We start from the raw sequence: 23241 nt of genomic DNA, 5'->3' as shown, positions 1-23241 counted from the left end.
GTGAGTTCGAGCCCCACGGTGAGCATAGAGATTACTAAAAAAAAAGAAAGAAAGAAAGAAAGAAATACCTTTCCTTTGAGGCCACACCCCCATGAATTAGGAGGTGGGAATTATAGATGATTTCCTTCCTTCCTTTTTCGGAACTTTTATTTTTCAATTCTTTTACTACAGTGTGGATTTCAGATTAATATATTCTTCACTGATAATGCCTAGTTTAAAACCTTTATAAGGTATCAGTTTTAGTAAGTTTGGAAAGGAAATGAACTCTCTCCCTTTTCCATGAAAATCGCTGTTTCCGATTATGCAAGATTTCTTGAATTTTTCAGGATTGCTATTTTTAATGGAAAAAATATTTCTATAGTAAAGGTAAATAATGAATTGTTTTCTTTTTTTTTTTAAGATTTTATTTATTTATTTGACAGAGATCACAAGTAGGCAGAGAGGCAGGCAGAGAGAGAGAGAAGAGGAAGCAGGCTCCCCACTGAGCAGAGAGCCTGATGCGGGGCTTGATTCCAGGACCCTGAGATCATGACCTGAGCTGAAGGCAGAGGCTTTAACCCACTGAGCCACCCAGGCGCCCCTGAATTGTTTTCATTTTATATAACGAATAGAGAGTCTCAGGGAATTACAATATTCATATAATTGGACACCTTAATTCCTACCATTGCTGACCCTACATTTCAGCAGTAAATACGGAAGGTGTCTGTTTATTTAAATATTAAAGTTTTATAATTAAGCAATATTAAGCTCAGAGTGACCTCTCTGCATTGTTCTTACAGAAAAGCACCTTATGTATAGTAAGAAAGTTTAATTTCTCTTAATTGGAGGTCTTATTATATTCAGTCCTTTCTTCACAATTGAAAGATGTTTGGTAAAATAGGCACACCATGAGATATTTACTTTATACCGATTGTAATAGGAGGGAAGTCATGAGAACCCACTTACAACTTTGAGTGTTCAGAAAATCTCAAGCCTGTTTCAGCTCAAAGTATTTGTGATAGCCCAGGAAATAGGTCCGCATATGGCCACTAAAACAAAGGTCCCAGTGGCATTTCTTCTACCACTAGTACAAAAAAATTTTTTTAAAGATTTTATTTATTTATTTGACAGAGACACAGAGAGGGAACGCAAGCAGGGGGAGTAGGAGAGGGAGAAGCAGATCTCCCGCCGAGCAAGGAATCCAATGCGGCCCTCGATCCCAGGACCCTGGGATCATGACCCAAGCCTAAGGCAGACACTTAGCGACTGAGCCACCCAGGCGCCCAGTACACCGTTGTTAATATAAAACGGCACTGGGTATACAGTTAGCCCAGCGTGATGGAATCAAAAGTATGGAAGCCTGCAGAGCCCTTTGAATCAGTCAAGCATCTAGCATTCCTCAAAACATGTTCCTTAAACTCAAAAATACCAGTGGGCGTCAGGGAGGTGGAGGGGAGAGGAAGAAAAAGAAAGGGTTGGTTCATGGCCACATAAATTTAGGAAACCAGGTAAGCTGGTTTCAGATGTTAATGTGCACCTTGTGAATTTCCAAGGCAGTGTTCAACGAGCTGTGTTTTCCAAACTTCCTAGCTTTGTAACCCCAAGGGGTGCCTGACTGTGCACAACACCTCATAAGATTAGTGTTCTATGGGGCACACTTTGAAAATATTGACTGTGTCCATCCAGTAGTTCTCACCCTGGAATGTTACCGTGTATTAGGTTCGCAGGTCACTTCGGGACTTTAAGAAAAAGCTGGTTGAAATACACTGTTGACCTGCCATGATGCTTCACACGCCAACATCAGTGACAGACCCCCTGCTCCTGTCTGTAGTTCTACCGTAGAAGTAGTGTTGGTTATGTCATCCACTTAGGTGCACTGAAAACTTGATGACACTTTAGGGATCTCAGAGGTATTGGTAGATTAATCACTGTTTTCAGAACCACATCTAAGAGGTCACAGCAAATGAATTAAAATTTTTTCAGCTGTGAAAGGTTGGAAATCCTTGTAAGCGTCAAAGATTGTTCCAGGACTTAGTCACATATTGTTCAGTTTTTAATTTATTCGACAGAAATCTGCTGGGATCTTACTCTTGGCCAGGCTCTTGCTGGTTGGTATTTTTCCTCATTGTGAATTTTACTTTTACTTGTTCCTATTACTAGGGTGGTGACTTTCCAGGTGATCGCTTTAGTGTACAGCAGAGTCCTGTCCGTGTGAGAGAATTTAATGGTGCTTCTACCATACAAGGTTCCTTGGGTGGAAAAGGTTTTAAAGTCCCTGATCTAAACTATACTCTTGGGTGTTTGTTTGTTTTTTTAACATTTTATTTATTTATTTGAGAGAGCACAAGCAGGGGGAGCAGCAGGCAGAGGGAGAGGGAGAAGCAGGCTCCCCACTGAGTAAGGAGCCCAACATGGGGCTCGATCCCAGGACCCTGGGGTCATGACCTGAGCAAAGGCAGATGCTTAACTGCCTGAGCCACTCAGGCACCCTGCATACTCTTGGTTTTTAAGTAAACTAAGGCATCTGAGGGTAAACACCTGACAGTTTCACACCTAGATCATATAGAAACTCGGGGACAGATCCCATATCTTACTCTGTTCACCTTTCGCAGCTGGCTGTTACTGCCACGCATTGTAAGTGAAGTAGAAAAAGAATCCAAATAGGCAAAAGGAAAGACTGACCCTAGAGAGCAGTCTTTTGAAAACTTAGAGTTGATTTTTAACTTTCTTAGGCATTACTCCCACTTGTTGCCGTTTACTGCCATTTTGCGTTTCTACTCAGAATCTAGAGTAGGCTGGACACTTAGGAGTTATAAATGGTGGTCATGGAACATCTTCAAATCTCTATCAGATTAAAATTTTACTCACAGTAATCTCAGGTGCTTGAAACCCCCCGAAGGAAGAAGTGTGTGTTCTGTTCACGTTCTAACAGCTATGCTACTTGTGAACAGACTTGGCCTACGGGGAATTACACACAGAAATTATTTCTAACCTGATCTCCTAAAAATGGGAAACCAGTTGTCAGTGTGTGATTGAGACCTCCTCATCTAGTCCCAAAGTAGCTCAAGCTTGATGCTCGTGTCATGGATAAAAGAATGTAGTGTTCTTTCTGTTTGCGCCACTACTGCCCCGATGTCTGACTAGCCTGACTAGCCTCAGCTGTGATGACCTGCTTCACTTTATGGTCTGGTCGTCGTGGAAGGAGGAAGGATGCGTCTGCCCTATAAATTGTCAGTGTCGGCCTGGCAAGGACCTTACCATGCGTTGTGTGTCCCTCGTCTCACAGATGAGGAAATGAAATCCAGAGATCTCACCCCAAATTAGTGACAAGACCAAGACCTTATAAGCTAGCTCTTCTGCTCTTTTCCTGTCCACTACTCCATTTCCTTCCAGGAATGCTTACCAATATATCAGATACACATTAGCTAGATTTTTTTGTTTGGAAACATATGAAAGCAAAATGAACAGAATACGATGTATAATTTTCGATTTTATGTTCTTCCTGTGATGTCATCTCAGAAAAAGGGCAAAAGCGGGAATTCAACCTGTCTCTTGTGTTTGAACATGAGGAAAAAAAATGTTTCGGGGTTTGTTCACTACTAGCTTGAATCCTGGATTAAATTTTTTGTTGTGGAGAGTTTGCTCCTGTTGCCTCCTGCTTGAGTTGAATTTTTCCTTCTTCCAAACCCTTGCTTAGAGAAGGCCCCATGCACTGGCTTTCAGATGCTGTGTCTGCTCTGCGTGTCCTCGTGAACGTTCTAAACATGTGCTCTGTCACCCAGGCACAGTCCTTTGGTTCCAATGTTTTCTCTCCTATTTCTATTTTCCAGATTCACGGCCTTTCCACGGTACCAGCGCCAACCTGACTGAGAGGTAACGCACGTTTATTTTGATGCTCCTTTCCCCGTGACAAAGTGAAGGAAACCCAAAGTGTCTTAGGACATTTAACTAAGCCGACCAAGAAGTGAATCCAACTCTTGAGATTCTTACTTCCTTGAGTGATCAGTTTGGAATAATGGCTACAAGTTGCTTGTAAAGAAGGCTCTGTCCTTTTCAAATAATGTCCTCAAGACTCTTTTACTTTTATTCTCTACACTGTTGTAGCAGTCCATGTTTGCATTTATTCAGGAGAGGACACACTTGTATTTGACTCTGTGAACTTTTGTACTCTGCTTATAGGAATTACTCCTCCCTAAGCCTGATGACATTTTCTTTCTGTGTGTGTGTGTATGTGTGTGTGTGCATGCGCGCGCACTCTCGCCTGTTCAGTATTGCTGCCTTACCCATTTTAAGCTTTTTATTTTTTCCCAAAAAGTCATTTTCTTCTGCCTTCACGGATATGATGCATACTTCTGTCCAAGCGAATTGGTTCTTTGCTTGACAGTAGGCAGACGATTAGTATTTTGGCTCACTGATTACTTTTATATTTCTCTTGTCATGCTTAGGGGGTTCTGAAGGATTCTGATGTGTGCATAAGTGGGGCTTCTGGTTATTGCCCTGCACTTGAAGCTGCTCTCCTTTTCACAGAGGCATAAGCTGTGGCTCTCGGGATGAATGCTTCTCTTGCATTTCTGTCATAGTTTATTCATCCTTTTGTCCTCCGGAGCAGGTTCTCACACTGCCCCCCCCCCCCCCCCCCCCGTAATGTAAGAGGCTGCTTTGTTCTGTAAATAGCCCTTTACACATAAACAGATGTTGGCGGTTGAAGAGGATTGTTCCCCCTCTTGAAGTGTGCCTCTGTCCTCTCTCAGAGGCCCTTGAGGTAAACCCAGCTTTTCTGCAGAAAAGTTCTTAAAATAATGTTTGTGGAACACCTAAGAAACGTCATATAAATGGATTCCTTTCCCATGTAATGGATTGTGTATACATGTGCCCAGCATTCTTGGAGGAGATCAACCGCCGTGGAGTTCCTAAGGTCCAAACGTGTCCATCACAGATTCTTTGCAGCCTTCCAGAGCGCGGGGAGATCAGCACATTTGCATCGGTGTGAAACTCCTCAAATCGGTCTTTCTACACACTCTCCTCCCTCCAAAAATTGTGCAAACCCCATACTGGTAGGCACCAGTATTGATTGCCCCATGGGCCATAAGACGAAAAAAGTACATGATTTTTGCTTTTAGGGAACCTGAGTATGCATTCAGTCCTAAAACTTCCTTTGTCTGCAGCCTTTATTAATGTATCCATCATTCCATTATTGTACTTACGAGTTTCTTCGCAAGCACCTGTTTGCTGCAAAGGTGTTTGTAAATGGAGTGCTATTTTATTTATTTTTTTTTTTTTAAAGATTTTATTTATTTATTTGACAGAGAGAAATTACAAGTAAGCAGAGAGGCAGGCAGAGAGAGGAGGAAGCAGGCTCCCTGCTGAGCAGAGAGCCCGATGCGGGACTCGATCCCAGGACCCTGAGATCATGACCTGAGCCGAAGGCAGCGGCTTAACCCACTGAGCCACCCAGGCGCCCTGGAGTGCTATTTTAGATTAAGAAGTTTCAGATAAAATAATAAATGAGTAATTGACAGGTAGGCTCTGCTTCATACCAGGTCACTGAAAATCTATTACTAAAACCTTAGTGGCTGATACAAGAAAACGGAGCCAGGTTTTAGCACCAGAATGTGGGCATTGTGGTGTGCTCTGTCCTCGGCTCCGACGGAGTGGAACCACTCGGCAGCCTCTGTCCCTCTCTTGCTCTGCTTCCCATTCTCATGTGTGTATATATAAGTTGACTCTGACTTGAAGCTAAAATGATACATGGTTACAGAGAAATGTATTTTTTAATCTGTGTTCAATTTTTTAAAATTCTGTAGTCTTTTTTTTTTTAATCAATTTCCTTGTTTTTATTTAGCATAACAGAAGAGACCTATAGTTTCCTGCCACAAAGCCCCTCCAAGAAAGATTTTGAAGGGAAGAGTGGAACAAAAGTCAGTCGTACATTCAGCTACATCAAGAATAAAATGTCCAGCAGTAAGAAGAGCAGAGTAAGTACCATTGTGGGGGCTTCCCTGTGTGGCCGCCGTAGTCGCTCACCTGTGGGCTCCTGTCACAGCCTACATACACCCAGAAAGCAATTAAATTATGGGGATGTAAGGAAATAAACCCAGAGAGTATCTTTGAAATAGCCTAATATTTGAAGAAATAAAACAGCAAGAAAAATAGTAACAAAAGGTGATATCACTAATTGGGTTTTTACTGTATGCTAAGAGTCTTCCATATGTTATTTTATATCATAAGGCAGAGATTATCTCCCTTTTCTGGGAGTGAGCTGCTGTATCTGGGTTTGTGCCCCCAGCAGTGGCTTCAGATCTCAAGCACATGCTCTAATCGGTAAACCAGGTTTAAAATGTACCCGAAAGTGGGGTGGGGGGAAGCGCCTGGGTGGCTCAGTTAGTTAAGCCTCTGACTCTTCATTTCACCTCAGGTCATGATCTTGAGGTTGCGAGATTGGGCTCCGCACAGCATGGAGTCTGTTGGCCCCTCTCTCTCTCCTCTCCCTCGCCTCGTGTGTGCTCACTTGCTCGCTCTCAAATAAATAAATGAATAAATAAAATCTTTAAAAAAATAAATAAATAAAATAAAATGTACCTGGAGGATTTGATGCCAAGATCAGGGGATTTTTAAAATATATAATACATATTTTAAATATTTATATAATACATAATTTACATATTATAATACATATAATATAAATATAGTATAAAAATAAATCTATAAGTAGTATTTATCAATATAAATATTATGTTTGTTTTAGAGGTTAGAGTGTCCCACAGAGAATTACAAGAACTTTAAAGACGAAAGTGGGTACCTAGGTCTAGTCCCAACTGGATCTGCACGTGGCAGTGAATGCTCCTTAGTGAGCGAGGTTATGTTAAAGTACCTCAACATTTTTTGTCTATTTTTTTCATACTTATAGGAATATTTAAAATATAAAAATAAGATAAAAACCACCTGTAATAATCCCACATAGAGATCGCTACTCTTCTAATTTTTTTCAATGTATTTTTTTTTAAAAAAAAGAAGACAAGAAGTTACTTTTCTTACACTGATGCCCAGTGCAAAACCAAAACCAATTTAGTTTAGATCAGTGGGAAAAAACGTTCTGTCTCCCAGTTCCCCTGCCACCCATCCAGACTCCAGCAAAATAAATTTAAAAAAAAAAAGCTTTTACATGGAAATCAGCAAAAGAGCTCTTGCCAGGGAATCACTATATATATGCGTGTGTATACGTGTGCATGGTATGTACATACATAGAAGTAAGAGAATGAACAAACACTGAACTCAAGTGTATTATGGTAAAAGTTCACCCCCCCCAACAAAATACAACAAGCTTTCTAAGCCCTTCATTAAGCGGGTTGGTAGAAGTAGAGCCAATGCATTTTACAAGATTTTGTAAAATAAGATCTCTTTCTTTTAGTAAATGCTAGGTTCAGTCCTCACAGGAATTTTTCCACAAAACCTGTCACCAGAATTGTGCTTTCATTCCTGCCCAGGTACAGAAGGAGAAGAAGGTGAGCCGATCAGGAGGGAAACAGGAAAAAATGCAAGGACTCTAGCAGATTGTTTCTAGAAGAATCATATATACAAGTATTAACTTCAGACATACCCTTGTTTTATCATTTAAAAAATCCAGGTTAAAGGGGGCAGAATGTTCATCAGTGTTCCACAGACTGGCAGCAAGGCTTAAAATAAGAGCCATATGTGTTTGACTTACCACTGCTGGCTTGGACACTGGTTGGTGTCCACAAAAGAAAACCTCCTTGTGAAGACCAGTATAAATTAGCCAGCTGTTATCACAGGACTTCTGTAGATGGTCTTAGCATTCTGCCAGGTGCTCCTAAAGAACTAAAGATCTTCATCTTTACTTTTTTTTTTTTTTTTAAGATTTTTATTTATTTGACAGACAGAGATCACAAGCAAGCAGGAAAGCAGGCAGAGAAAGAGGAAGGGGAGCAGGCTCCCCCCTGAGCAGAGAGCCCAACGTGGGGCCCGATCCCAGGACCCTGAGACCATGACCCGAGCGGAAGGCAGAGGCCTCAGCCCACTGAGCCACCCAGGCGCCCCTTCATCTTTACTATTGAGAAGTTTTATGATCTATTTGGACATTTTCACATATGTCTGGTGTTTTTGTTGTTCTGTTTTTAAAATGTGGGATCTTCAATTGGAAGACCAGTAAATAAATAAGTGGAGAGTTCCCTTTCTGTGCATCTCCCCAGTGATGTTAATTTCCAGGGCAGGGCAATGACTCCACCACAGGTCATGTTAATAAGGGAATACAAACAGGCATAAACAAAACCATGTAAGATCAAATTTAGAAACTGGAACCTGACCTTTAAAAAAGTTTCATCCTCCGTATTTACAAACTGAAGCCCAGAGAACTAGCGTTAGGCCACAGAACTAGGTAATAGTAACTAAATAACCTCTTTATGGGCTGACTTCTAGCAGTTAGCACACTTCATTTCATGTTCACTCAAACAAAATCTAACCGTTACTGAACAGTGTCTTTATAACTTTTTCAATAACTCAAAGGACGGGAGCTTGCTAGTAGGGAGTGAGAAAAAGGCAGGAGGAAAGAAGGAAATTGTTACAGCAGAGTCCGTCAGCCCCGACCGTCTATATCAGTTGACCTTTGTGTCCGAGCATCTCCTTTGTCAAAATGACAGCACTGTTTTGCAACGAAACTGGTTCCTCTTTCACATGTGGCTTCAACATTTGGTCTTTGGGGGCTCGTGCTATCTCTGGCAGTGGAAACTCTCAAAAAATTACAAATCTGGGGGCGCCTGGGTGGCTCAGTGGGTAAAAGCCTCTATCTTTGGCTCAGGTCATGATCTCAGGGTCCTAGGATCGAGCCCTGCATCGGGCTCACCTGCTTCCTCCTCTCTCTCTGCCTGCCTCTCTGCCTACTTGTGATCTCTGTCTGTCAAATAAATAAATAAAATCTTGAAAAAAAAAAAAAAACCAAAATATTTATTTAAAAAATTACAAACCTGGTTGGCTCGGTGTTAAACAGCTGCCTTCGGCTCAAGTCATGACCTCAGGGTCCTGGGATGGAGCCCTGTGTTGGGCTCCTGGCTCAGGGGGGTCTGCTTCTCCCTCTCCTCTGTCCCCCAATACTCCCTGCTTGTGCACTCTCTCTCTCTCTCTCTTTCAAATAAATAAACTTAAAAAAAAAATTAGAAATCTGTAACCTGGATGGCAATCCTTACTTCACATTATCAGGTGTTTAGGAAAATGCCCCACTGGCCAAACACATCAAGAAGGTTGAGACTTGCCTTTCATGTAGAAGAACTTGCTTTTGTGAATGTACCAAAAGATAGTAAGAAATAGGGGAAATAGTAGTGTCAAGTTACATTAAATACTCCGACTTAATATGCCATACATAGTGCCTGTGGTAGAGCTTTACCGCACAGAACTGTTTTATTCTCTAAATGATGACAAAAACAAATGAGTTACTTAGTGTGAGGATGCTGACTCAGTTTTTCCTGTAGACTGTTCTTTCTCCATATGTTAACTGAAAGTGCTACTGTAGACATTAACACTAGTTTTTTTAATAAAAATGATAGAATTCTACTTCTTTTAAATTATTTTTTTTTAAAGATTTCATTTATTTATTTGACAGAGAGAAATTACAAGTACACTGAGAGGCAGGCAGAGAGAGAGAGAAGGAAGCAGGCTCCCTGCTGAGCAGAGAGCCCGATGCGGGACTCGATCCCAGGACCCCGAGATCATGACCTGAGCCGAAGGCAGCGGCTTAACCCACTGAGCCACCCAGGCGCCCCATCTTTTAAATTATTTTTAAAAGACCTGCTATTAGAGATCATCTTATCTACTTTTATTAATCTATTTGTATAATATAATCGTTCCTACTTCTTTTAAAGGATAAATATAAGCATTTACTGAAGATATAATAAATTGCCACCTATAAATTCTTAGTAAAGTTTCTACGAACGGTTTGGAAAATTTTGCTTTCCTTATAATTAAGCATGATGTATGCATTCATGTAAAAATAGTTTATACTTGTTGCCTTTAGAGTCTCTTAATTATTATGTTAATCTATTATATGTGCTTAAAATTAAAAGTCTATGTGTCACAATTCTTAAGTAAGATGGTAAGGAGCCAAAAGGAGCCAAAAAAATTATTCATATTTTGCCTTCAGTACTGAGAAGACACGTATGTCTATGTAGATAAGTAGATAGATAGAGGGATGTAGGATTGGAGAAACTGAGTACTGATCCTTCCTATGTGCTTTTAAAAATTAGCAGTATCTGGCATGAGTAATTAAATGTATTCGGTGTTTTTTTCCAAAGGGGTAAAGCCCGAACAGGAAGTCTAACAGGAAGACTGGCAGGTTCTGCTTTTGTCTTTTAGTTAGTGTCTTCTGATAGTACCGTTTCCTGTTCAGTACGTTTGCTTGCTACAGAGTACTGAAACGCTGATGTGCACGGTGATCCCGTTCACAAAGGGAATGGAGTGAGCCCCTTCAGACCACCGTGTTACACCGATGTTCTTCGAGCTTTCCTCCTCACAGACAACTAGGACATGGGCAGAGAAGTTCTGTGGAAATTCTTACTCTAACTTGAAGTGGGCGTTTTGGGGGCACAGGCTGCATTCCTGCAGAGCTGCTGCAGTCCGGCTCTGCTTTCTTGGGCCTCTGCTCCCTAGGGGAGAAGTAAACCCATGAGCCTTACAGAGGTGCCCGCTAGAGAGTGTTTGCAAAGGCTGAAGTCTGTGTGAAATCCGGTTCTCTGGTTCCTTCTCCGATCAGAGATCTGCAGTTTGAGGGTGACTTCACGACAGCTTGTTTTTCGGTTGTCAGGAGCGCTCTCCGTGCTTCTCATTGTAACCATTTGTCAAAAATGGTAGGTGGGGGAAAGCGAGAACTCATTTTCCTTCTTAGTACCTGGTATAGTTATTTCCTGCAGCCGTCCCTGAGATACCAGCAGCCCCTACTTCCCCATGTTGTTCAACATGGAAACGTCACACTTGAGAAAACAAGCTGGTCATCACTTGACCACAGGCGAAGTCTACCACCAGCTTCACCACACACTGTTCTTGGGAAGCACACATTAGGATTCGACGTAATGAGAAGCCTTCCGAAGTAGATGTGTTCCTTAACTTCCAAGTGTCAAAAATTGGCCTCGGTCCTCCCAGAGTGTCCCATCTTGCAGCGGAGCCCCGTCCGGACACACACTGTGTTTTGGGAATTCGCTTTGTTTCATTTCCATTTCCCGTGTCCTGGGTAACTAGGGTAGTTGGCTTTGCTGGCAGCATGCAAATAGTTAAGCCTGTCTTAAGGAAACCAGCAGCCTCAGCCCTCCCTCCTTCCCTTTCTCAACCAGTCCCTGGCTTCCTCTTACGGTTCCTCTGATGGCAGCTCAAAGCTGCTGAGCTCTGCCCTGCCGGCATGAGCCGCTCCTTCTGTGAGAGCACATTTCCTGGCATGGGGGTCGAGTCATGTCGATAAAATGGGGTCGGGTTCCCGAAGTACCCCTCATAACTGTGAAATTCATAGGACATGGAGAGGTAAGAGCCTGGCTTCTTTACAGCACTAAATTCTCATAAGCAGAGAAAGAGACGATGGGAGTTTATTGTTTTGTTTTTATTCTTGGAAGAACTAGTTGGGCTAGTTGCAAAGGACAAGAGTATTATTTGTTATTTATTTGGATTTGATGAGTATTGGAAGGCTTGAGAGAATGTCAGTTGCCATAGAAGGTTTTCTTGGAACACGCTTTATATTATAGCTTTCTGAAGCAAAAGAGGCAGATGCTTTTCGGTTTAATGTTTATGCGCAGAGAAGCCTGCGGCAAAATTTAGTTAGGGGAGAGAAATTACTTGGAAAAAAGTCCACTCGTAATTGATTGTTATTAGACTATTACATACTTTAGTGGTTACTGATTGTCACTTAGAACAGTTTCCTGTTATGTAAAGTGAAATACTTTTTCTCCCTCTCTCCTTAATTTTTACAGTTCTAAAGTGTAGCAGTTTGGTTCTTAAATTTTTATTATACGTGTTCTGTTAACCAAGGACCATGCATGAATCAGACTTCACCAGCACTTGCCAGTTCGGTACAGTGGATGGGCTCTAAATTGGGATGTCGGGAGGCCTGGGTCCTGATGTTGACTACCAATCACTTGCCGTGTGACCCATTGTGAGTCAACACACCTCGCCAGCCCCTGGCAGTAGAGTGTCGTGAATAAGAGAGCTGTGGAGTCAGCCAGATCTGGATCTTCTTTCCAGCACGGGCCGTTACTGACATGTCGCCTCAGAGACAGTATTAAACATCTCAGAGCCTCGGTCTCCTCAGATGTGCCATGGAGATAATAACCAGTAGTTCACTGGGTGGTTAGGAGAAAATATGTGTAAGCCGCCTGCTGTCGTTCTTGGCACATAGTAGCTGTTCAGAATTGTAGTTGATATTTATCATCTTTATCTTCTCAATTGCACAAGCGTGATGCCCTCCCTGCGCACTTCAGAGTTACGGAGACTGAGGCTAGTCTTGTACTTAGAAGGCATTGACTCAAAGTGTAAGGTGTTGAGTTAGTTGTCATGATCATGAATTTCGTGGCGCCCGTGTTGCAGGAATTGTTTTAGGTGACGACAGCGGTATGTGTGTGTGTCGGGGACAGTTAATGCTTCCGGCTAGAGGAAGTCCGAGAGGAATCCCCAAGGAGGGCTTCCTGCCATCCCATCGTCTTCCTTCCCCGAGGCTGCTCCGAGAGTGGCTGCAGTCCCTTCGGCCCCCTTCCTGCAGCTGGCCCTCTGCTCGTTGCTGGCTTCCTCCGTGGGCTGCGCTTGGGCTTGCTGAGGAGGGCTCATAGGCCACCGCAGAGTCCCCTCCTCCTGATCCAGAAGCCTCTTCCCAGAGCTGGTCTTGGGACGTTGTGTCCATCGTGTGAACATGTCTTCCCATAGCGTTTCCAGTGTAGCCGGAACGCTCGCGACCTAGAAAAACCATTGTCCGGGACAGTGCTCCTAACTTCCGTGCAAAGCATTCTCCATCACACACCTGTGACCCCATGCCACCTGGATGCCCAGGTGAGAGGAGGGCCTCTGGGGTTCCGTTAACTGTTGGTTCTTTTCTTTGGCAGGAAAAGGAGAAAGAGAAAGAGAAGATCAAGGAGAAGGAGAAAGATTTGAAGGAGAAAGAGAAGGATAAGAAGACGGTCAACGGGCACACCTTCAGTTCCATCCCTGTCGTGGGTCCCATCAGCTGTAGCCAGTGCGTGAAGCCTTTCACCAGCAAGGATGCCTACACGTGTGCAGGTAAGCAGCACCCGTCTTCCTGCAAGGTGCGGCGCTCCGGGCTCGGGAAAGCTCATTCCGGGTTTCCCGTCCATCTAGCTGTGTCCCTTCCTGGTGTGTGTGGGGAAGTCGGCCTGTTAGGTCTGTCTAAAACATCCCATGTGTCATCAGTTCCAAATGTAGAACATGCAGCCGGTGCATTTTTACAGAGAGCCCCAGTTTCTTACATTGTGTTCTGTTGCCCCCAAGCCACTGCCTGTCCCAGAAGTCTGTGTCTTGTGTCGAAACAGCCCCCAGCCTCAAACTCTAAAGTGACACAGCAGTCCCCCATCAGGTTCTACGCGCTCAGTTCTTATTCTGGTACTTTGGCGGATGCTTCAGCCCTTTACCAGCGTCAGGTCATGATGACTGCCAAGAGAAGACATTTGCGCACGTACCAAAATGTCCCATGCTGACCAGTGGCTGACCTCCTTCAAGCCACCTTTAAAGCCAAGTCTATGAACTGAGCCCAGGTCCTGGGTTGGATAAGATACTGGGCAGGGGATGGATAGCTTTTTTTTGGTCAAGGGCCATGAACACATATTTTAGACTCCATGAACTGGACGGTCCCTGCACCACTGCTGGCCTCTGCTGTTGTGCAGAAGCGGCCTGGGCAGCACATAGACCAGTGAGCCACAGCTGTGTTCTGGTAAGACTTCACCAGTGGTGAACCTGGAATCATGTGATTTTCGTGTCATAAAGTACTCATCTTTATTTATCCCCCCCCCCCCAGCCATTTAAAGATGTAAAAACCATTAGTAGCGTATGGGCCATAGAAGAATAGGCTATGAGATGGATCTGGCCCACAGACCCTGCTCGAAGGCACTGTGTCTCAACAACACTGTCATCGGATAGAGAGAAAGTAATATTGGCAGTGCACACCACGGTAAGTCAGTGAGGCTGCCGTGGCCAGAAGGGACAGTCTGGAGATCCAGCCCCACTCTAGGCCCAGCCCGGTCACCCCGGAGGCCAAGGTGATTAGCACCGTGTTCTCCCTATACCCACATCAGACAAAATAGTGACAGATTCAGACGATCAGGACATCATGACCTTGTCGTATTCTCAGTCATTTGTGCATAGTATCCCAAGTGACTTGTTACCAAAAGTAATTAACTTACTGGAAGTTGAAGTTTTTAAAGGCTTGTTTGAGCACACTCAAAGCTACTGCAAAAAATGGTTTCCACCCAGTTATGCTAGTCCGCAGTCCAACTTGTCGCTGCCACAGCTGTCGTGACTTTCTGAATGACTGGCTTTATGATCACATTCTTTCAAGATGACTTTTGTGGATTTATTATATCCCAAATGTTGTCTGTAGCACTGTTTGTTGTACTGTCCTATTAAAAAACCCACCACCTCGTGGGAGGAGCTCTCATTGAGATCTTTGTGTATTTCACACACATTTATGTCCTTCCTGTACGACTCACTAAGAAATGGAGCGTTGCAGCATAGTGCTAAGTTTTATGAGCCCTCTAGAAAACCAGAGGCCACCACTGTCTGAGACCTCCTGCATATTTATTTTGGGGCCCAGATTCTATGAGGCTCTTCTCTGGGACACCCCACAAATGTCCTCTGGTTAGTTTCTTGCCACTTGACACAGCTCCTTGGTACCAGAATAACTTGGCTGCCTAGGACAGTCGTCACCAAGCACTTTTTAGTATGTTCATGTATCATTAAAATGTTGTTAGACTACTTGCACAGGGTGTGTATATTTGATGCAAGAACTACACGCTTGTCCTGTCCTGTCCTTACCCAGAGCTCATTCTAGGGGCTCCTGGGTGGCTCATTTGGTTAAGCATCTGACTCTTGATTTCAGCTCAGGTTACGATCTCAGGATTGTGAGATGGAGCTCTGCATTGGGCTCTGTGCTGGGTGTGGAACCCGCTTAAGATTCCCTCCTCCCACCCCAGCCCAATACAGAAAAGGGGGGCAGGAAAGAAAGGAAGGAAGGAGAAGAGTGGAAGAAAAGAAAGAAAAGAAAACTATTGTAGGAATAGGAGAATTCTTTTTGTTTGCTGGTTATTAGTCTTATTAATAATAATGTCTTAGGTCAGTGGTTTCTTTGCAGGAATTTGTAAGCTACATCCTCATTTTATTCTAGTTGGAACTAGTATAATCTAAAGCTCACTTCATTGAGCCCCTGCACACTTCCATTCATCACAGCATGCTGGAGGGATGAGAATGAGGACCGGTGCCGCTGCCCTAGCCCTTTCGAGGGCTCTCACCTCTAGAAACCTCTAGCACGGGTAAAGTGAAGCTTCCCAACATAGGGGCTGAGTGAGGCACCAGTATAGTGTCTGCATCAGCTCTATTTCTCTTTAAAGTCAATATAAATGAAAGCTGTAAAAGCTTCCTCCCGTATCCCGAAGAATCCTTCTGTGTATCCCTCCTGCAAAGTACCTTTTCTCCATTTGAGGAGCACTGGTCTCAGAGAAAAACAGAAAGACCTCCTGTCTCTTGATTGGACAGTATGAAAATGATACTCCGAGAACTTCAGTGAAGCAGACTGAACATAGTTTATGTTCTGCTATAAAGTAGAAATATCCAGTGCAATATATTAAAAAAAAAAAAAAAAAGTACATAGCCAAGCCTGCAGCAAGGAAAACCCCTGAAGAAACTCAGAATCAGAGCACTAAAGAGCCTTCCTAGTAGGGAGCAGGATATCTGGCCCCAAGGCACATAGTGGAAGCTGGAGCTCAGACCCCAGATAAAACTGAGAGCTTTAGAGACTGTAACATCCGTGCTGAATGACTTGGAAAAACTCCGCTGCCCGGCCCTTCTGAAGCAGCAAGGAAACGTGCCTGCCTTCTCCCAGGACTCTGAGTGAGAATTCCGCACTATCTGTGAACCTGGGGTCCAAATTCACACCACCCATACTCCAAACTAAAGTTTTCACAAGCGGTCGTATGAAATCCCAATCTGAGAACGGTAAACACTAAGGAACCTCCACTGACACAAATGCAGACCAGCCCTGCAGGGTCACACTGACAAGACAGGCTGGCTGGAGGTTCCCACGGGAGGAAAGAGGTCCTCTAAAGCTGAAACTGAGCTTTCGGTTAAACTGCATGGGCGCCTGGGTGACTCAGTCATCTGAGCATCTGACTCTTGGTTTCAGCTCAGGTCATGATCTTGGGGTCATGGGATTGAGCCCCATGTCAGGCTCTGCGCTGGGCCTGCTTGGGATTGTCTCTCTCCCTCCCCCTCTAACCCTCCCTGTACTCGCACCCACACCTCTCTCTCTCTCTCTAATAAATTTTAAGAAAAGAGAGAGAAAGAAAATACACAGACCCCACATAAGGAAGTCAGCCGCCATGAGGAAGTTAGCAAAGGCACAAACAGGGCAAGTTGTTGAGGCTTATTAAGAGGTCGAAATAAATAGAATTTCTAATGAAAGAACAGAACAGCTAATGGGTCGACCTGAAAAATAACAATAACATTTCAGGAATAAAAAGAGCCCCGGACCAATCTTCGTAGAGATTTTTCAGACATGTCACTCTTCCGCACCATTGCTGGACAGTTGTGATTTCTGTTTACAAAGGAAGAAAACGACTTCCACTCTGTCCCCCAGTTTAGGAAAGGGAGAGCTGGGTGAATGTTCTGGGAACTCTTAGGACTGCAGACTGGCTTTATTTTTGACATTTACTGTCAATAATTATGCGCTTGCGTTCCTCTTAACTGAAATTCTTCCACAAAGACCAGTTGTCTCTGCCAAGCACTGCGTTTGGTATTGTGATCCATTCCGAAGCCCTTGGTGGAGAAATATTTATTGAGCAGCAGTGTGTGTCAGGGACCTTTTTTTCTTCCCAGTCGAATATATCTGATACATAACATTGTGTAAATGTGAGGTGTGCAACACACTAATTTGATGTGCTTATATATTGTAATATATTTGCCACCGTAGCCATATTTAGCCCCTCGGCTACATGTCATGGTTGTCCTTTCTTTTCAGAGGCAGGAACAATGAGATGAGAGGCGCGTTTCTCAAGCTGCTTACACCGCGGCATTTGAGAAGAGTTCTCAAAACTCTTCAAAAACCTTGGTAACTGCTCATTGCAGCATTATTTGTAATACAGAGAAACTTAAAGGAACTAAATAAATAACCATCAATAAAATATTGTATATTGGCTAGATGGAATTTGGAGCTGATATCACAAAGACCAGACTGAGGGTCAGCGAGCTCTTTCTGTAGAGGAGCTGGCAGAAGGGATCCTAGGCTTTTTGCAGGTCTTTGTTGAGGCAGCTTGACTCTGCTCCTGGAGCCACACGTAGAGGCAGCCCAAGATGAGGCCTGGAAAGTGAACGTGGCTGTGTTCTGTGAAACTCTATTCATACAATGGGTGTGGGCTGAATTCAGCCCACAGACCATAGTCTGCCAGCCCCTGGGATAACTCTGCCGACACAAACAAATCTCCAGGACACTCTGATAAGTTGAAAAGGCAGCAGGTAGAACTGTACGTATGATCTGAATTTGTAGAAAACAAGTGAACGGTCATTGTTTCTATAAATAAGCAAGAATATTTAGAAGGGCATACCCCAAACTAGTATCAATTTAAGGGAAGAGACGAGGAGAGATCAGGGAGACTTTTTAGTTTATTTTCCTGTCTTGCTTGAGCCTTTTAAGACTGTGCTTGTATATAATTGGTTCGAGCAAAAATGAAGTGTAAACCTTGGATCTGTGATAACTTAAAGATTTTCCTGGTTGTCAGCTGGTCTCTGATGAAAGAGCAAAATATGTCAGTATTTGATTCAAGAACTTAATGGACAAAGAGCAAAACGATACCAGAAAACAGCTTGTCAGGAGACTCGAGAGCTGCTCTACCACTGTTACTGACGGCACCAGCAGGAGTAAGAAGCAATGTAGTCGATTCCACAGACTCGCGGTCCTAAAACAGATGTGAAGTAGTATCAGAAGAGTAAGGGATGGAAGAGATGGAAAATGTTCTTTGAAGACCCAAAGAATCTTTTCCTTTGTGCTGTAGGGAACAGTGGAAAGCATTGGTTTCTGGTTATAGTAGATAGATGACTCCTGCCGTAACTGTCTCCAGACAGCTTTTCAACTTAAATTCAGGTTGGAAAGGTTTTCTAGTTTATGTTCAGTAAATGTTTTCTCTTACAGTGCTATTAATTTTTTTTAAAGATTTTATTTATTTATTTGACAGAGATCACAAGCAGGCAGAGAGGCAGGCAGAGAGAGAAGAGGAAGCAGGCTCCCTGCTGAGCAGAGAGCCGGATGTGGGGCTTGATCCCAGGACCCTGAGATCATGACCTGAGCCAAAGGCAGAAGCTTAACCCACTGAGCCACCCAGGCACCCCGCCATTGATATATATAGATATAGACCCTCCTTGGCTATATTAATTCTTTGCCTACATTAGACTATAGTGGCTCAGAATTAAACCTGCAGCTGGCATGGCACTGATTGTCAGATAGCAACAATATCTGCTGTGATGTAGGACAATGCACTACTGCTAACCACAGGTATCTTGAGCCCTTTTTTTTTGTTTTCTCGAAACCTCTTCCTGTGAAATGTACGTGTAGTTTCTCTTTTGCCGGGCTTGCTCCATGAGGCAGCATAGCCAGTCTTCCTAGACTGTGAAACCACTCACAGTGTTGGAATAGTGTGCACTAGGATTTCCCCTGGAGAGGGGGATCTGGGATACCTCTTGGAAACTTATGTGGCTCTAGGATACCAGAGGGATCCGTGAAGAATCACTTGTGTGGGTTCTTGTACTGAACAAAACTAAATGTGGGAGGTTTGAGACTCGGAGACTTAAGTCATATCAGCCACAAGACTGTGTAGTAATTAAATAGTTTGTTTTTTTTTTTAAGATTTTATTTATTTATTTGACAGACAGAGATCACAAGTAGGCAGGGAGACAGGCAGAGAGAGAGGAGGAAGCAGGCTCTCCGTAGAGCAGAGAGCCCGATGCGGGGCTCCATCCCAGGACCCTGGGATCATGACCTGAGCCGAAGGCAGAGGCTTTAACCCACTGAGCCACCCAGGCGCCCCAGTAATTAAATAGTTTGATAGAGTAGTGGTTTTCGATTTTTTTTTTCCCCCAGTGGAAATGTTTTGTTAGTTCTATGGATTTTTTAATAAATAAATATATGTATATATAAAAAACTAATTTTAAACCTGCATTAAAAATCCACATGCTGAAAATATAACCAGATATTAACATCAGCACATTAGTATTTTTTAAGGATTTTATTTATTTGTTTATTTATTTATTTATTTGCCAGCGAGAGATGACAGGTAGGCAGGGTGGCAGGCAGAGGGAGAGAGGAGGAAGCAAGGCTACCTGCCGAGCAGAGAGCCCGATATAGGGCTTGATCCTAGGACCCTGAGATCATGAGCTGAGCTGAAGGCAGAGGCTCAACCCACTGAGCCACCAAGGTGCCCAACATTAACATATTAACTTCAGCTATCAGCCTACCTACTGTTTGCATTTTTCCTAGTTCCAATTAATTGAAGAATATAATGTGATTGCAAAGAAAGCCATTTTTTAAACTGCTAATATTTGGAACCTACTCATCTGTGTGAATGAAGATGTCCCCATATTGTGTACGCAAAACGAAATACAGGAGTGTAAATTAGATGCTGAGGTAGTTCCATGAATTGCAGCTGTCCTAGGCAGCTCTAATTTCTGATTTTTAGATCCATTAAAGCAACTTCATTGTTTTCATTTGCTGACTTCAAAAGTAAATGTTAAAATTGTGACTCGAAAAGCCACCCTGAATATTTTACACATTTGATGGCATTTCACTGTATTTCTCACTCAAGACTTTTTAAAGGTGGAAACCAATCAAATACCAGATTGGCTACTCGATTTATGCTAACAGCATTTATAAACTTATAATGGGGTGGAACTTTTATGGATTGGTCTGTTTGGCTTAACTGTTTCTTCTGGAAGCAGAGTATTCCATGGAGTCCAGCCTGGGGTCACTGGAGACTTTCTGATTGGAGGTCTGTCAGGGGAAGGGAGTATCAACATTCTCAGCCAGTGGTTCTTTGATTTATGGCAATAGCTTGTGATCTAGCAAAAATCACAAGTTATGTTAGTTCTCCCTGCTCTGCAAAAACAAGGGAAAAGAGTAATATTTTTGAAGTTTAAACTGAAAGAATCAGAGAGCAAAAAGGAACACTTTGATAGGGCCTGTTACCTTCTTCTGCACCTAAGGTTCAGAAATCCGGGTTTCATTCGCGTACCACCCCACCTCAGAGCTTGCTCCCTGTCCCCCCTGCAGCTTTGCACTCAGCCCTGGGGGAGTGTTGAAATAGGCTCAGCATTTGGTGGTGGCATTAAGATGTGTGTATGACAGTGTGCAGCCTGCCACAAGAAAAAAATGAAGGCTTGAAAGCAAGGGAACAATGTGTAGTCATTTTCCCAACGGAGCAAAAGCAATCGGCTGATTCTCTCAGCTTCCTGAAGAACAGAGCCTGCGATGAATGTTTGTGTGTGTGAAGCACCATCTGTTATCTTAGCAGGAAGTGGAAAATATGAGTAATTTGGAGATTCAGAACCTTTTTTTCCCCTTTTCTCCATCCCCTCCCATGTTCAGGATCTTCCCAGGAGTCTCAGGAAATGTAGCATCCCTCCAGTTAGTCCCCTACCCTCCTGGGAGCTTTCCTTTTCAGTTAAACATAACCGTCTGTGGCCAGCTCCTGGAGCCTCCCACCCAAGCCCCTGCTCGGTCAGGTGTGAGTCATGGTCTGGGAAGATCAGCCACATAGCCCATCGTACTGATAGATGATGGTGGCTGATAATTGACGGGGCACCAGTCTTCCAAATGTCATTAGTCCCTTTAACATATTCTGCATGCATATACTAAGCCATTCAACAGGATAAGAGCATTTTAAAACCCATCAACATCTCTCGACTCCACTGGTATACACCTGGACCAGTCTGAATTAAGTCATAATCCTGGATGAAAGCTTGAATTCCTTTACATGGACTTGCGTGGAAATGGTCTTGATCACAGACACTGGAAATGGCAAGAGTGAAGCTTCCATATAGTTTCTTTGCAGCCTGCTGTGGGGTGGGGTGTGGGGGTTTGGCGAAAACCACAAAAGCCAAGACTAAAGCCCCCTGCCAGGACCACTTCCATGTATTTTAATTAAGGAGAAATCCAGCAGGTCTTTTTTTCTCAGCCATAATTCGATTCTTGTTTTAGGGTTAGGTCTCTTAATGGGGAAAGGAAAGAGTGTCTTCAGTTCTTCAGCTACATAAAGCTTCCCTTGAAAAATCAGCTGTTCTTTCCAGCTGCCACAAATAATCTGGTCTTTGGAATGCGTGGTGGAGTCCTTCAGAGTAAGGAATTCATTATGTTTGGGTTTCAGATCTTGTCAGTGGTTCTGTTTTATTTGCTTTAAACAGATGTAAGATGATCTTGAGATGATTGCTGATTTACTTTCTGTTGTGTTAGCAGCTTCTGAGTACTTTTGTGGTAGGTTGTTTCTCTTGATTAAAAAAATAAACAAGCAGATCAGCTACACTCTAAATAGGAAACAGGAGAGTGTTCAGAACGTGTGTGCTGGTCGGATTTTGCTTTGGATTTCATCTGGGAAGGCAGCTCTCTGGATGCTGTTTTCTGATGTGTAGAGTTCATTGCTTACGTGGGATAGTATAATACACATAATCGATTAAAGAAAAGACATTTGTCGCTTAGGGGAAAGGGAGGCGAAAGAGGAGCCCATCAGTTCCTACTCAGGCAGGGCTCTCGTGTTTACCGGCGTTCTTAGGCGCACTTACCAGCGCTAGTTACATGAACCCTTCGGCAAAGGTGGTGGGGCTCTCTTCTGTGGCTTTCCTCTTGTTCTGTACATCATCTTTGTGGTTATTACACCAGCTACAAAGAACATTTTCTGTGCCTTATAGCTTAGCCTGTAGCTAATACGTTGTCAGTCCAAACTACCATGTTTCACACTTCCCAGAGATTTGAAACAAAATAAGTTGCAGAAAAAATTTGGGAGAATGTATTTCCAAGTTGCTCATACAAACTGGCTTGTTGCTGTTTCCATTATCGCTTGTTTTAGTTTTAGTTTTAGTTTCTGGTTGAAATGATAGGAAGCAGTTGCACTTTTCTGTCCTTAACTGTAAGCCTTCATCCTGTTCCTTGAGAAAGATCAGAGGATTTTCTCCAGATCCGTTTTGCTGCTCAGATGTGCCTCCACTAGGCAGGACTCCTAGCATGTTCCCTGAGGATGATCAGTGACTCAGGGTGGGAAGTCTCCTCACTTCGGAACTCAAGAAGGTGACTCCTCCCTTTCATAGCCGTCCTGACCTGTCCAGGACCTGTGCTGTCCTGTGATTTCAGTACCGCTCGGTAGGGCCGTTCCTCTTCCCTCCTTCAAAGCATCGTTTCAGAGTTTCTTACCAGTTGTTTTTTGTTTTTCTGCTGAGAGAGAGACAGCGTGTCATATAAATGGCTCACCACAGCTCTGTGGCGGTTGGTGGCAGAGGTTTTAAAAAAAAAACAGATAGATGATATTTCCCAGTTATGTGGGTTTTCCTTCATGTTCTTCTGTCTGATGCCTCCTGGTAGTGAAAAAAGAAGTTGAAGGCTGAGCTGTGTGTTTAAATTCAGAGGAATCTAATTAGGAGCCAACTCTGTTCTTGTAAACCACTATGCTGAGACCTTTCTGAATAGCCTTGAAAAATGAAAGCATGTTGCTTACTGCTATTAGGAAATCTTTTTCTTCTAAATAAATAAAAGACCAAATAATTTTTGGAGCTTCCTGACAACATGGTATGGTTTGTGGCAGAGAGCTTGACAGTGTCTTCGCGTCTCCTGCTCTTGGTCATTGTCTGTGTTCCAGAACCGAGAAGAAGAAGGTTCTAACCTCGTGACTCTGGCTGATGTCAGTGGGGCCAGAGTCTCTAAACCACCCCACACACCACTAAAACTGTGGCTGCAAGCAGAGTCCGGGGACAACTCAGTAACAAGCTGAGTGTTTTTCAAGTAGGTACTTGAGTATGTCAGGCAGACATCCA

At 43.4% G+C, this 23241-nt stretch overlaps 1 protein-coding gene across 13 annotated transcripts in view; it reads left to right on the top strand.

The window, feature by feature from the left end:
* Window positions 1-23241, top strand: part of AKAP13 (A-kinase anchoring protein 13) — a 324413-nt gene that overhangs the window by 261016 nt on the left and 40156 nt on the right. For all 13 annotated transcript variants that reach the window (XM_059180056.1, XM_059180052.1, XM_059180055.1 and 10 more), the window contains 3 exons: window positions 3810-3852; window positions 5822-5954; window positions 13059-13233. In XM_059180056.1, coding sequence (XP_059036039.1) covers window positions 3810-3852; window positions 5822-5954; window positions 13059-13233 — 351 coding nt within the window. The remainder of the gene's footprint in view (window positions 1-3809; window positions 3853-5821; window positions 5955-13058; window positions 13234-23241) is intronic.

This window comes from Mustela lutreola, chromosome 7 (genome assembly GCF_030435805.1).
Source record: "Mustela lutreola isolate mMusLut2 chromosome 7, mMusLut2.pri, whole genome shotgun sequence".
NCBI lineage: Eukaryota > Metazoa > Chordata > Mammalia > Carnivora > Mustelidae > Mustela > Mustela lutreola.
Note: the sequence above shows the minus strand (reverse complement) of the source record. Positions and strands in the feature narration are given on the sequence as shown.